The sequence below is a fragment of the Palaemon carinicauda genome, chromosome 20 (assembly GCF_036898095.1).
Source record: "Palaemon carinicauda isolate YSFRI2023 chromosome 20, ASM3689809v2, whole genome shotgun sequence".
Classification (NCBI taxonomy): Eukaryota; Metazoa; Arthropoda; class Malacostraca; order Decapoda; family Palaemonidae; genus Palaemon; species Palaemon carinicauda.
Window position 1 is genome coordinate 96,367,825 of NC_090744.1, and position 15,928 is coordinate 96,383,752.

Sequence of the window (15,928 nt, forward strand, 5' to 3'; positions counted from 1 at the left end):
AGGGACCTGCTCATCTGGTCAAAAGGTCAAGACATCTCCCTAGTAACGAGGTTCATCCAAGGCGACTTGAACGTCATAGCAGATTGTCTCAGTCGGAAAGGGCAAGTAATTCCAACCGAATGGACCCTCCACAAGGATGTGTGCAAGAGACTTTGGGCCACTTGGGGTAAACCATCCATAGATCTCTTTGCAACCTCGCTGACCAAGAGGCTTCCAATCTATTGCTCTCCAGTCCCGGACCCAGCAGCAATACATATAGATGCTTTCCTCCTAGATTGGTCACATCTGGATCTCTACGCATTCCCACCGTTCAAGATTGTCAACAAGGTACTGCAGAAGTTCGCCTCTCACGAAGGGACAAGGTTGACGTTAGTTGCTTCCCTCTGGCCCGCGAGAGAATGGTTCACCGAGATACTTTGATGGTTAGTAGACGTTCCCAGAAGTCTTCCTCTAAGGGTAGACCTTCTACGTCAGCCACACGTAAAGAAGGTACTCCAAAGCCTCCACGCTCTTCGTCTGACTGCCTTCAGACTATCGAAAGACTCTCGAGACCTAGAGGCTTTTCAAAGGAAGCAGCCAGTGCGATTGCTAGAGCAAGGAGAGCGTCTTCCATTAGAGTCTACCAATCGAAGTGGGAAGTCTTCCGAGACTGGTGCAAGTCAGTTTCTGTATCCTCGACCAGTACCTCTGTAGCTCAAATAGCTGATTTTCTCTTATACCTGAGAAAAGGACGATCCCTTTCAGCTCCCACTATCAAGGGCTACGGAAGCATGTTGGCATCGGTCTTCCGGCATAGAGGCTTAGATCTTTCCAAACATAAAGATCTGCAAGACCTCCTTAAGTCTTTTGAGACCACCAAGGAGCGTCGTTTGGCTACCCCTGGATGGAATTTAGACATGGTACTAAGATTCCTCATGTCAGACAGGTTGGAGCCGTTACAATCAGCCTCCCTGAAAGATCTCACTCTTAAGACTTTTCCTGGTATGCTTAGCCTCGGCTAAAAGAGTCAGTGAGATTCATGCCTTCAGCAAGAACATCGGATTTTCGTCGGAAAAAGCCACTTGTTCGCTGCAACTTGGTTTTCTAGCCAAAAATGAGCTGCCTTCTCGGCCTTGGCCTAAATCTTTCGATATTCCCAGCTTATCGGAGATCGTAGGCAATGAACTAGAAAGAGTCTTATGCCCTGTTAGAGCTCTTAAGTTCTATTTAAAGCGTACTAAACCTTTACGAGGCCAATCTGAAGCTTTATGGTGTTCAGTTAAGAAACCATCCTTGCCTATGTCAAAGAATGCTTGGTCAGACTTATCAGATTGCTAATACGAGAAGCTCATTCACATCTGAGTGAGGAAGACCGAACTTTGCTTAAGGTGAAGACGCACGAAGTTAGAGCTGTAACAACTTTCGTGGCCTTTAAGCAAAATATATCTCTGCAAAGTATAATGGACGCAACCTATTGGAGAAGCAAGTCAGTGTTCGCGTCATTTTACTTGAAAGATGTCCAGTCTCTTTACGAGAACTGCTACACACTGGGACCATTCGTAGCAGCGAGTGCAGTAGTGGGTGAGGGCTCAACCACTACAATTCCCTAATTCCTTATCCTTTTAATCTGTCTCTTGAAATTTTGTCTTTTATGGGTTGTCCGGAAGGCTAAGAAGCCTTTCGCATCCTGGTTGATTTGGCGGGTGGTCAAAGTCATTTCTTGAGAGCGCCTAGATTAGGGGTTTGATGAGGTCCTGTTGTATGGGTTGCGACCCTTGATACTTCAGCTCCTAGGGGTCGATCAGCATCCTAAGAGGATCGCGAGGCTCCGTAAGGAAGACGTACTTAAAAGGCAGAGTAATTGTTCAAGTCGACTTCCTTACCAGGTACCTATTTATTTTGTTTTTGTTATTTTGATAACTTCTAAAATGAAATAAAAAACTCTTAGCTCATAAAATGTAAACATATATTACTGGTCTCTACCCACCATCCTGGGTGTGAATCAGCTATATATTCACCGGCTAAGTTTAATATTTAAAAATGATATTTTAATTATAAAATAAATTTTTGAATATACTTACCCGGTGAATATATAAATTAAATGACCCTCCCTTCCTCCCCAATAGAGACGCAGTGGGACGAGGAGAAAATTGAGTCTTTGTTTACATAAGAGCTGGGTATCTGGTCGACAGATGGCGCTGTTGGGCACACCCGCAACCTGTGTAGTGATCGCTGGCGAGTTTTTTCCGTAGAGTTTGTCTGTCGAGCAACAGAGTTGCAGCTATATATTCACCGGGTAAGTATATTCAAAAATTTATTTTATAATTAAAATATCATATTCGTCGTAGCGCACGATTCTATGTATCGTTGTTGCTTTGGTGGTTTTCGGAATACTAAATTGTTTGTATTTTATTTGTAGATGTTCCAATGATGCGAGTGATGATTCATCTTTTATTGGAACCCCTTAATTTAAGGGTTTATTTTAATTTATAATTATTATATCTATTAAGGTAATATTTGATATTTAATATTTTGTTACATTTATATGGGATTCGGTACTTTTGCTTTCCCATTCAAACAATTGTCCAGTGACAGAGTTATAAGTCTCTCCCCACGGAGTTCATTTCCTTTGAGAGAGTGTATACTTTGGCTTTCAGGTAATTATGAAACTATCTTTGTGCCAAAGAGTAAAGTGCAAATTTTTTAGTGATAAATTGTGCAGTGAATTTTATTCAGTGGAGAGTGCTTCAATTCGGACCTGTCGTTATCCTAGCCTTAGACCTCTGTCGAGCTCCCGGACCCAGGGGAGATGTTAAGTCAAACGGCGAAAGGAATCGAGAGAGTAACCAGGCGTTACAGTCTTTTAGACCCGAACTGAAGTCCTCTCGAGCGTTTTCTGTCGATCACCAGAACGCTCACCCTCGCTATAGATAAAGCGAGTTATTAGTGTTTTCAAAGGCGCTAAGCTGAAAACAAAATTAGATTCGTTCTGCGTGTGTTACGTTTCATGCGGCGCAGACGCAGTGCCACCACCCCACCTGATGGGTGTCGTCTCTCGACAGTGGCTAGCGCTATGGTTCGACGAAGATAATGCTGTATACGTTTCGCCTAAGGTTGATCCTTGATCTTTGTAGTTAGGCATGAAACAGCATCTATCTTCGTTTATGCAGTCTTTTCAGCCTGCCGTTAACAGTGCGGTTGGGTGTCTCGATTCCGGTCTTTGACACGGACGCACAGGCGTCGTGTCTTTAACGGTGAGGACTCGTCGCACAGGCGGCCTACCAACCGCAATGTTCAATGGTGGGGGAAAGTGGATGCTTTACTTCGACTGCTCGACTCAAACCGACGGCTCATAGCACCTAGTATCATTCTATACAGACGCGCCGTCGTTTGCCAGGCAGCAGAGCCGGCGAAGCGTCATCGGAATGGTGCGGCAACGGAAACGGAACTTCGATGGGATGGAGCGAAGCGCCAAGTCAGTGTGGACGCTTCAGCGTCAGTGTAGACGCTTTCAGTGTCAGTGTAGACGCTTTCAGTGTCAGTATGGACACTTCAGCGTCAGTATGGACGCTTCAGCACCAGTGTGGACGCTTCAGCGTCAGTGTGGACACTTCAGCGCTAGTGTGGGCGCTTCAGCATCAGTGTGGACGCTTCAGCATCGGGGTGGACGCTACGCTACCTATGACTATAGACTTTGATGTCTACCTTACCATGAACGTCTAGTGTTAAGTTATTGTTGCTCAGGCGCTATATTAAGAAATAAATCTTAACTAGAAAGATATTATATTCTCGGACCAAGGCCTGCTGGGCTAACTCTTTGTTGGGAGAACTAGAATTAAAACCCTTAAGTATTGAGGTCTGAATTCAGAATCATAAGGAGTGGATTCCTAAGAATCAAGACTTCTCTTCCTAGGATAGAGATTGTTAAAGGATGCGAATAACTTTCAGAAACTCATGAGAATTTTTCTGAAGAGTTTCCCTCATATTTTTTACCTGCTGCTCCTCGTTTCGACTAGTCCTATATCTCTAACTTACGTTCCAACCCTTGGGAGAAGGAAGGTCGGTAGGCTGAGGTTCTTCGCGGACCTTGTGCATTAAATGTCTGTTCCGCCGAGCGATATTGTTGATGCAGTCCAAGACGGTCTCTCTCCACTTTGGAACGATGAAGTAATGCTCTTTTCTTCGCCTATGATTGGCGAGCTATGACATCACGACCATGTGACATAGTATCTTGAAAAGAGCGGAGTTGTAATGTCTTGAAGCGATCAGTTCGTCATCGCTATGGTATCAGGGACCTTGTAACTGTTTTCTGCATATTAGAATGCAGTTCCCTGACGAGAATAACATTCTACGTTTTCCCTGTCTACCAGACTAGGTAGTTACTCGTCATGTATGCACGCGAACAGAACTTACCTTCGCAGCAGTCGTGTTTTGATGCTTGAACAGGAAGCAATCGAGTGTGTTTTTTCTTCCGCGAGAGAAGCGGAAGTCAGACAAGTCACATACAATCCTAGCTCTTCCTCTGGATTCTGACTCACTTCCAGGGAGGAAGGATTTTGTCCACATCGAAGATGCATAACCTAGAATTGGTAGTCACCAATCAATTTGTCCAAGACCTTTCAGGAGTCGTATGTTTTCTATTTACTTATCCTGCAGTATCTAACGTTCGCTGGAAGTTTTTTCTTTTCGGAAGAAGGCGACTTGTCAGCATCAGAATTGTGTAAGACAGTTCTTCTGGGGAAAAGGTGCTCAGTTTGCTTCTGTTCACACTTCTTCTCCTTTCCCAGTTTGGAGAAAGGTCTATTACTTTCTTCTGAGGTCTAGCGACTACTGTTGATGGTGTCTCACAGCATTGGATACGTTCAGTTCGCGCACAAGGCGCGCTTGAAATGTAATAGGGACTCTCCCAGGTCACTCACAGGACTGCGGTTGATGTTTTCTCCCGGCCTTCGCCCATGCTTGAGCTGGCGCACTCGCTACCCCGCGAGTGTAGATTTGGTCTGAGCTAAAACATGTCTATTTCATCTGTGTTTAGCGTTTACGATTCTCGGGGGGGGGGGGGGGGAATTTTCTCCTAAAGAGTCTAAGGACTACCATAGATCAAAAAAATGGTTTTCCGATTTGTGTCAGAAGGCATAGTTCTCCTATGCTTAGTAACGCTTCCTCCCAGAGATATGCTCGTGTTACGAGAAGCGTTAGAGCGGGTGCTTGTAGCAGTCTGGTCTCTCTCTTATGGCAGACGTCTGCAGACACAGACGCAAGTTCTGGTCTCTTCCTCACGCAGTCCCAGACGCAGACGCCAGTCTGGTCGTATGTTGGACGCTAACAGTCAAAGTTGATCCTTTCAACAAATTGTCCCATTTTCGCATTCTGCGGGACGCGTGACTATCACTCATACGGACGCATCCTACACGTGGACAACTCTCGGCAATCAGTTCTGTCTTTCCGTCAATGACCGGATGCGATGCTGTCGCCTCCACGCAGTACGCTGTAGATTTACAACAAGCGGGGCACACACACAGCGCTGTACCCACACGACAAGGTGAACGCATACAGCACGCTGATACCTTACGGAAATGCAACCACATGCGACATTATGGTCGCATGCCAGACGCATACAGTCAAGTCTTTTTTCACAGCAGTTTAACCAGACTATTGTCTCTCCTTCGCGTCTCTCTGGCCTCGCAGCTAACGCTCCCTCTTGTCAAGCTTTGGCTTTAAGTTTGTTGAATGCTCGCTGATTACACACAAATCAGGTCTTAACCTCACAGCATGAGGTTCACGTGGTTGACGCTTCTTTTCAACAAGCCTAGCTTTAATATCGGTTTCTTGCGACCTATATGGAAGAGTTTTGGGAGGCGGTTCTAGATCCCGATTCTCTCTCACGACATGTTGAGTGTAGGCAACATGCTGGAACTGTTCTGGACTCATGCTGGGACCATGCTGGGTGCATGCTGGAAGCATGTCTTTAGTCCTTTTCTCCGTGTCAGGTTCACAAACGTTTTATGTTAAACCATCGAGCTTTAGGTCTAGCTGCCTCCAGTATTTCGGAAAACCCCTAAGATCTAGAGGGTTGTTCGAAGGAGACAGCTGAGGCTTTCGCTTGTACAAAGGACATTTGCCTCAAGGTTTTCCAACCCAATTAGAGTGCTTTATGGAGTGGTGTAGAGCTAGAGCCGGCTCTTCATTAGGTAACTCTAACACAAGTGGTCTATTTTTTCTTAGACCTTAGAAGAAAACACATTTTCTTCCCTCCTCGACCATCAAAGGGTACAGGAATATGCGGGCATCTGTCTTCAGACGCAGAAGATTGGTTCTATCAAATAGAGACTTTATAGATCATCTCAGATCATTTGAGAGGATTTAGAGGCATGAGCAAGATGCTCCAGCCTGAAATTTAGGGTTCGTTTCTGGAGCTTCGCGGTAGTGACAGATCCGACCCTTTACACTTGGTTTCTTTTTAAGGCCTAACTTTGGAGACTTTCTGAGTAAGTCTACCATAGTTGAGAGTAAGTGAAGTTCACTCTTTTAGCAAGAACACGGACTTCACATTGGTTAAGCCATAGGTACCTTGCAACCTGGATTCTTGGTCATTAATAAACATCTTTCTCGTCCATTGCCTAAATCTTTCGGGATCACTATTCTCTCGAATTTGGTTTGTGATGGGCTGAGAAGAGTTTTTTGCCCGATTAAAACGATGAAGTTTTATTGGGACAAGAACAAAGAAGTTAAGAGTCTATTCATAACTCTTAGGTGCATGGTCAAGAAGCCTGCGCTGTTCATGTCTAAACATTCTGTCATCTCGTGTAGACTTTGAATACAAAGGTTCTTCCACACGGTTGGGTGACAGATCATAAGATGTTGAAAGAGTAAAGACTCACGAAGTTAGAGCTGTAGAAACTTCTGTAATTTTTAAACTAAACTGTTCTCTGCAAAGAATCGCGTATACAGTCTTGTGAAGGGGTAATCCTGTATTCGCCTTGCATTACTTTTACCGTGTTCAGTCTCTATGAAGACTTCTACGTTTTGGGATCACTTGCAACAACGAGTGCAGTAGTAGGTGAAACATTCTCCACTACATTTCCCTAAATTCCTAGTACCCCTGTTCTTCTCTTGGAACTGTTATATATATTTTTATGATTGTACGTGAAGATTGCTCGGCAATCCTCCGCAATCTTTGACCTAGTCAGGTGGTCATTTTGTTCCTAGAGAGCGCCCGGAACAAGGGTATTAGTTGAGGTCCTGTCATGTCATAGGTGGTTGTACCGTTTGACAGCTCCTAGAGATCATCAGCCCCGAGTGGATCACTGGATCTTCTAAGGATGGCAGACAAAATGAGGCAGAGCATTGCTGTCAGCTTCCTTATCAGGTTAGAACCACTTAAATTGTTTATGTAACTCTTAAGTGAATTTCCAATTATGCAGCTGTCTCTGACCCGCCACCAATGGGTGTCAATCTGCCATTATATAACCAGCAGGTAAGTTTTATATTTAAAAATGATATTTTCATAATAAAATAAATTTTTGAATATACTTACCCGCTGGTTATTTAAGTTTTAGACTCACCCTCCTCCCCTCTAGAGACCATGGGGCATGGAAAATCTGAATTGGTTGAGTATAGTTCTACCTGTGGTACCGCGAGGGCGCTGGGGTACACCTGGCTCATATGCACTAAGCTGCGCAAGAGATTTTGAATTTTCTGCCGTGGGCGTCGGGGACTTTAGCCATTATATAACCAGCGGGTAAGTATATTAAAAGATTTATTTTATTATGAAAATATGATTTTTCTTGAATAATTTTGTTGCACATCTATTATGGTTACTCCTGTTTAAGCTGTATCTTATTTAGATAATTATGTTGTCATAAGTCATTTACTTTTAGATATACCGTGATTACTCTTTGTTGTGAAGTATTTTTGATTAGCAGTCAATTTTGTTCTTTAGACCTTTGGCATTACCCCCAGGTATTGCCTTTCTAGATTTGTTTATCTTTTGGAGTCAGGTAAAGGTCATTATGTAAACTGCTAAGCAATGAATTACTAACCAACATGCACATTGAGATGTACCCACTTCTCAATTCCAACTATCTCGTTATCTTAAATTTTACATTTCTCAACACATTGAGTAATTTCTTTTGTCGAACTAGGGAGGATAGAAGCTGCTCGTATTCAGGATCGACACAGAAAGCAGCTGGAATTGAAAGAGCTTAAGGAGGAGATGGAAAAAGCATCAGAAAGAAAGAAGATGCAGCTTCAGTTTGAGCTTGAAGAAGAGAGAAGAGTGGATAAGGAACGGGAAGAAATTGAACAAAAGCGAAAGGATTGTGAGGACGTGTTGAGGTGGGTTGTGATTTGTACTTTTATATAAAGAATGATAAGTAAAATCCACCATTTTGACTAATGAGGTTAAGATTTTGTCTAAGTGGACAGAAATGTACTTTTACCTTAGTTGTAGGTGTGTCTAATTGAAAGATTTTTGTTCTCATAAGAAATTAAGTACTGTATGGATGATCTAAGAAGGACAGAGTGAATCAAATAACTTAATAAGTAACAAAAGAACAGTTTGTCTCAGTCAGTTTACAGGTATGCATGACAATACTAGCAATTCTCAATTAAGGACTATTTTATATCACAGTAGAATTGTTGCTTATGATATAGCTCATATAGTTTTTAAGTGATAATTAAGTGTGTTGTCTCCATGGCTGTTCAACATCTTTGGTTGAATAGTGAGAGAGATCAGAGAAAGGATGCAAAGTTTTGAGGTGAGAAATTGAGTTGCAAATATGATATGGAATGGTTGATAATTTGAGATCAAGGGTAGTGAAGAAAAACTGGGAATTGGTAAGATATCTAGAAAGTGTTTGAAACAGGGGTAGAAAATTGAAAGCAAATTTGAGGAACAGTAAGGTGCATCACAGTTTTTTATTATGGTTATTTGTTGTGATATGTCAGGTAACATGATATGTATCATTCTTGTTTCATACCGAGAGGTATAAAAGATATGCTTTAATTTGGTTTACCTTTAACAAATGTTTACAAAAAAAAGGAGATAAGAAAGGCATACAAAATATGGTTTGAAATGTTGCAGGGTTTTGTAATCCCATGACACATCTACAGTATTCCTAATATTTGTTTATAGGAAGGGATACTTTATTTTGTTTTAGTGAGTCATATAAAATATGTACATTAAGGTTATATAAGTTTAATGACATGTATTAGTTTTGATTAAGTTGTACTGTATGTTTCTTATTTAAACTCAAGAATCCTACCAAGAGCTTAGACCTCGGGTAATACATGTATCTATGAAAATGTATTGGTTAGGTATTAAAATATTATTTTTTCTTTTCAGGGAAAAGATTGAAAAGTACTATGAAAAACTTATGAAAGTTGCTGAGCAGCGAGAAACTCTAGCCAGATGGAAGGTGGATCGCCTGCAGTTGAATGAAGCAAGAAAGAAGTTCCTGATGCATTATGAATGGACTAAAGAAGAAGAGGACACTGTAACAGAGAATGGCAATATAATGGAAGAAAATACTGCCGATGTGAAAGTTGAAGTCGAGTGTTTATTTGGGAAAACCAGGGGTGATCCACTTCAGACCAAAGACTCAATTGTTAATGAGGGTTTCCTCAGAATTGACCGCGACCGCATTGAGTATGTGGAACCAAGTCCGACGGAAGAGTCAACGTCTGGTTGTGACATGAGCGTTTCGAGAATGAGCACCTCCTCAGACTTTGTTGATACTCCACATGACGAAAACATTCCTGAGTTGGAAATTGATCCTGTGAAGTCTCAAGAACGAAGTGATACATCAATGAGAGGGAAAGTGCCTTCTTGGGGCAGTTCATATGGTAAAAAAAGGCAGTCATTTGATCCTCAGCTGTTACAAAGCCCAAGGGAAGAAATATATGAGGAAGAGGCTTCACCGAGTAATGAGGGGCTCAAGACTGTTTCCGAGTATAATCGTCAGAAAGTTCTGCGAGAGGAGTATGGCATTGACATAGGAGATACAAATGCTAACTTTGCCTCATCACAAGTTCGTAGGAAAGTGAGTAATGGCGATGATGAGAATGGTAATTTGGGCAATGAAGTGCTTTCCTCTGATAAGCTCAATTCAAATCTAAGGCAGCCTCCCTCGGTAACCGAAGTTCGTAATGAACCTTTATATCATATCAGTACTGGATTGGACAGTATCAATGAAGATGTTAACAATGGCAATATGTATATTCCAATAGGAAATAACAATTTCACCCAGTATCAAGAAACACGGCATGAAGCTGCACTAATAAAGCAGAAAGTTCTTGGTCAGGAATTCCATTCCTCAACTTTGCAGGAAAATTTTGCAAATATAAATCGTTCGCAGAGGATTCTGTCCCCCGAAGCTGTGATAAATAAACAGAAAGTCTTGGGTACAGAATATGGATTAGCAGAATTAAATACAAGTAAGACTGAAAGCTCAACAGACAGCATGTCTTATAGTCGTCAGGTATCATCTACCAGCAATTCTTCTTTTAGATCTTGCTCTTCATATGATAGGCAAACATCTGGTTCGACAGTTTTTTCAACACCTGATGAAGATAAACCAATTCTTATAGATCAGGTAAGTCACAAGTGTTCTTCAAGCCTTTATTTTATGACTACAGTAGAGTATATTGATTATTTTCATACTAATGTATGTAATTTTCTCTCTGTTTTCTGTTTTTGAATTAGTTAACTATTGTAGTACAGTGTTTTATATAATCAGTATTGTACTGTATTGACAGTATAATGAAAGGTTTATTTTAAATGGGATTTATATAAGTGCCTTATAATGGTTTGACAATATGGGGTATATATTAGAATTATTTAAAATTTTCACATTTTAGGTATTTTGTTGTCAGGTTTGTCATACTAGCCTAATTTAGAAATCTCACATAGTAGTACGTAGGTTTGAATAGTTGTTAGTAAAAAGAAATTAACTCTGTGATCCATATGTAACTGCTAATTATCAAAGATTGAGTAATTTTTTTGTCAACGTTGATATGTTAAATTGATGAAATCGGCCAAAAGTTCTTGAAAAACCAGGCGTAACTAAGATATGATATTAAGTTTGATTTCAAAATATGGTTAAATCTAATCATTAAGAATCACATTTGATTACTCCGTGTAAAAGCAGATGCCATTACTGAATTTATTGTCAATTCAAGGTCATATATTGTGCTGTTAGACTAATGTTTAATGCAAATTGTTGGAAATGCATATTAGAAGAGGCATCATACAGGTACTTGTTACTTTTGATTAGATCTTTTATGCTCATGAAAGTATCACTTATAGTTCAGTTCATCTTATAAGAAAGAAAGAAAACACCAGTTTGCTGGTACTGTGATGCTGAACATGTATGGGTGGATCTCATGGTCTAGAGTAGGTAAGGCATTCCTTGCACTTGTGAGAATGAGTGTATTACGCACTATAAATCTTGAAATGGTTTTTTGCCTTAAAGTTGTTCTTTTCTATTTTCCTTCATTTTTCATGTATTGTATATCTGGGACATGGTTGATGTAATGTTATTCATATCTTGTCTCCATGGATCTTTTGATTGTAACGGATATTTTGATTAGTTAACAGCTTGAGTAGTTTGTCAGCCTCCTGATAATTACATCTGTTCTTGCCAGAATTCTCTGGATAGAAAAAGCTCTTGCCTCTACCAAACTTCTCTGTATTCTAAGGAATCTGGTAATTCTTAACCTTCCGACATGAATGCTTTTCAGCAGAACCTTAGAGGCAAAGGCTTGTAAAGGAAATAACTGGGACTACCCCAAATCTTAGATTGGAGGCCTTCTAGTACATCAAGAAAAGTGGAACTACTTTTCATATATGTACAATGAAAGGATCTGATTTTTTCTTTTTTTCTCGGCTATTAAGGTTATACATTTGCACTCATTAAGATATAGATCTATGGAGACTTCTCCAGAGGATATGAAGTATTTATATCAGTAATTGAAGAAGGTTCCGTAAAATCTCTGAGTTAGAATCTTAAGTGATCATAAGTAGTCTTATTAAGCATTCATACAAGCTGTTAGTTCAGTCTTTTCTGGATTTCTTATACTGAAGATGATCTCTCATTGGACTTTTGTTACTGAAATAAGTATTTGAACTGCCTTCTCTTGAATAATGTAACTCTTCTCTAGGATTGATGTTAGTTACATTCATCCTTGCTGCAGACCCTGTCACTGAGAAGTATCAAGTATCTAGCTACTAAAGATATTAAGTAGCTGGTATCAAGCTGCTTCAGATATAAAGTAGCTAGAATCAAGCTGCTTCAGATATAAAGTAGCTAGAATCAAGCTACTTCAGATATCAAGTAGCTAATATCAAGCTACTTCACCTGTAGCCGGTGCGTCACTTGTCTATTATTTCAATGTGTTGAGGGCCTTCTACTTTGCCTTGTCACAGCAGTTTGGCAGTATCTCTAGTGAACCAAGGGGTCATGGATTGTACCGAGCAGCAAGTAATCAGGAATGCTATCCCATTTTGGCTATAACTCTTTAGCTATGGTAAGCAGCTCCTCTAGGAGAAGGTCACTCCAAAATCAAACCATTGTTCTCTAGTCTTGGGTAGTGCTATAGCCTCTGTACCGTGGTCTTCCACTGTCATGGTTAGAGTTCTCTTGCTTGAGGGTACAGTGGCACACTATTATATCTTATTTCTCTTCCTCTAGTTTTTGTTAAAGTATGTATAGTTTATATAGGAAATATTTATTTCCATATTGTTACTGTTCTTAAAATATTTAATTTTTCCTTGTTTCACTGGCCTATTTTCCCTGTTGGAACCCCTTGGCTTATAGCATCCTGCTTTTCAAACTAAGATTTTAGCTACATACATACATATACCAAGGCACTTCCGCCAATTTTGGTGGGTAGCCGACATCAAACAATGAAACAAAAAAAGGAGACCTCTCCTCTCTACGTTCCTCCCAGCCTGTCAAGGGACTCAACCAAGTTTGGCTAGTACTGCTAGGGTGCCACAGCCCACCCTCCCCCGTTATCCACCACAGATGAAGCTTCATAACGCGGAATCCCCTACTGCTGCTACCTCCGCGGTCATCTAAGGCACCGGAGGAAGCAGCAGCGCCAAGTAATAATAATAATAGTAATAATAATAATGACAATATTGGATAATTTCTTTCCTTTACTTCACTATTCATCCTGGGGACTCTTACAAGTCTGCAGGAGTCCCAGCCTGTAGTATTCTCTGATGCCCTAAAAGAACATGGACATACTAACTCAGAACACAATTTGAAGCCTACTTGAGCTTTTTTTGCATTCCATATCTTATGTTTTAAAACACAGCTCCCTTATTATCTTTAAGAGGTAAACCTTTTAATGCCTAAGATTAATTCTAAAGATCTTAAGGGCAGTTACCAAAAGTCTCAGCTAGTTAGCTTTTAGCAGATTGTTTCTCCTGCTTGAATTGAGATGACATGATTATGTTACAGAAACCACTTTTGTTTTAAACAAAAGTGGTTTCTGTAATATAATAAGTTTCTCATACAAAAATTAGCACTCACCTCGTCAGTGCTAATTTCTTGCATCAAGAAATCAGGCAATACAGAGAATGAGCCTATGATAGATCATGAAACTCACCCATGGATGTCATGTACTCTGTTTTCTTCCTTTGCTTTAAAAGGAACTGTAGCATCTTGAACAATTACATGAGCATAAAAGTATTAAGTATAAGTAATAGGGTGGTATGGAAAATAAAATTTTCCTTTTGAAAATGGCATTATTATTTTGATCAAAGAAAACCGACAGACAATTTAAGTTTATATTTATTGTATTATTGTAATATTGCTCAGAGTTTAATATTGTGTGTGTAGGTTATGAAATCTAAATATGTTTGCTCCTTTTTGATGCACTCATTGACTGACTAAGGTGGGTGGAGAAGTTCTGAAGGAGCGTGGCCGAAGCATTCATGGTCATGCTTCAGATGCAGTGATTCACAAACTGCTCTGGAAACATGTAGGTCTATTCTTCAACTTTTTGTGAATGCCCTTCATATGTTAGCAATCATCCAAGCATGTAAAGCTACTTTGCTTCCGTATAAATGTTCCGTCTTCATATTATGATATCTTGGTTAAAAAACTGGAAATATGAGGTTCACTGTCAAGGTCTTCACATTTTCTAGTTTCCATTGATAAGGGACCTAATGGATTAAGGTTTATGGGAATTTTTCAGTAGAGAAGTGTCTCATAATTCAACACAAGTCAGAGTGTGACCATAGCCATAAACCAAGGTTAGGTAAATCATAGCAGTATAGCACAAATAAATATTTGGAAAGCTTAATGTGCAACTGAAGAGGACTTTAGCCAATTGCATTTCTGGATGTAGCTGCTTTTGAATATAGTAAAAATAGATTTGTAGTGTGCCTTAGTCTAAACCAAATTACAAAATGAATATTTGAGGTTCAGTTCTACTTTACTTGGGTTGGCCGACCTCCCCAAATCGTTGCATACATTTTGGCTAGAGTAAATTGTGAATATAGTGATTAGGGATAGAAGGACAACTCAACAACTTGGCTATTTTTCAATACCATTTTCCTCTTGTTAAATGTAACTCAGCACACATTCTGTAGCTTTTGTTGTGTTGTATTAATATTAAGAATGATGAGTTTATAATTGTTGAAATCTTCTTTTCTATTGTGTATCAATGCTAAGGTATGGATTTGTAGTACTATAAGTACAGTGGTTTTATATAATAAGATAATTTTGTACTATGCAGTCCTTATTTTCATATTTTGCAATGTGCATTCATAGTTTAGTAATTTTAACCCAAATTTCCAGAAATAGATTGATAATGGAATAAGTTGAAAATATACATCTTGATTGATTAACTTTTAATAACTATAGCTTTATATAATTGTGATTTTTGCCATCACCTCAATTTGGAAAGAAAAGGACATATAAAATGGAGAGAGATTAGGTTTTTAGCAGACACTTTTAAGGTAGAATTTTTTTTGGAAGAATTTGTTTTCACTATGCTTGCACCTCGTATGATAAGTATGCTGTCTGGTACGGTTTTTAGCGTTGCAACGGTGAAATTGCTCTGGAATTTATTTCTATATTGAACTTACAACTTTGCTTTAGTTTACAAGTTAGGGATATCACTGCTGATAATTCTGGTAAGACTACCATTTAGGTGAAAACTCCATTACGGTACTTTATAGGTATCGTAAGAACAGTTACCATATACTTAGTCTGTCTTCTCATTATGATGTCCTTGTAATCTTGCTGTAATTGATATACTGTAAAAGCATCAACATTAGTGATTGAGGTAAGTCACCTAATCTTAGTGCAACTGTGATCTTACTGTATTTGTTTTTTGAAGCATAATTAGATAAGGAAAGAGATTTTCTGATAAGGTAGGTCAAGAGAGCAAAAGGGTTAACATCACCTACCAAAATAGCTTATGCTAAAATGTCAGGATAGTTAGGAAAGAAAAGAGATTTACATTTTTAGCTGCAGGAAGGATTACCACTTGTGTACCAATAGGTCTGTCCAGGGCTTGGTCATGCTTGCTCTGTAGATACACACATTATGGACTGGATTTGTTAAAATTTAGTCAACATTACAGGTCTTCAGTTTGTGATAGTGGTGAACTGGTGTATTTTAGTGCATCCTTGTTAAGAGGTGGATTGCATTAGTGTAAAATGTTAAACCAAACACACTGTAGGTGTTGTTTAGTATTTTAAATCTTTTTCAGCATGTTTGGATATTAATTTGTGTACTCTGCTTATTTGATTGTGGCAACTTTTATCATCATATATGTCATCAGATGATCCAGTCATGTAGGGAATGTTCATGTAACATATTTTTTACTTTAATATCGCTTTTATTGGCTTGTTTTGAAATTCATTTTTTTATGAAGTTTCATTCCAACTTAGAATGAATAAAATACCTTTAGTTTGAAGGATTCATAA

At 39.5% G+C, this 15,928-nt stretch overlaps 1 protein-coding gene across 3 annotated transcripts in view; it reads left to right on the forward strand.

The window, feature by feature from the left end:
* Positions 1 to 15,928, forward strand: part of LOC137614331 (gamma-tubulin complex component 6-like) — a 184,980-nt gene that overhangs the window by 85,598 nt on the left and 83,454 nt on the right. For 2 of the 3 annotated variants that reach the window (XM_068344095.1, XM_068344094.1), the window contains exons 15-17: positions 8,124 to 8,316; positions 9,326 to 10,574; positions 13,885 to 13,971. In XM_068344095.1, the coding sequence (XP_068200196.1) occupies positions 8,124 to 8,316; positions 9,326 to 10,574; positions 13,885 to 13,971 (1,529 nt within the window). The remainder of the gene's footprint in view (positions 1 to 8,123; positions 8,317 to 9,325; positions 10,575 to 13,884; positions 13,972 to 15,928) is intronic. The other variant, XM_068344096.1, reaches the window with a different exon arrangement.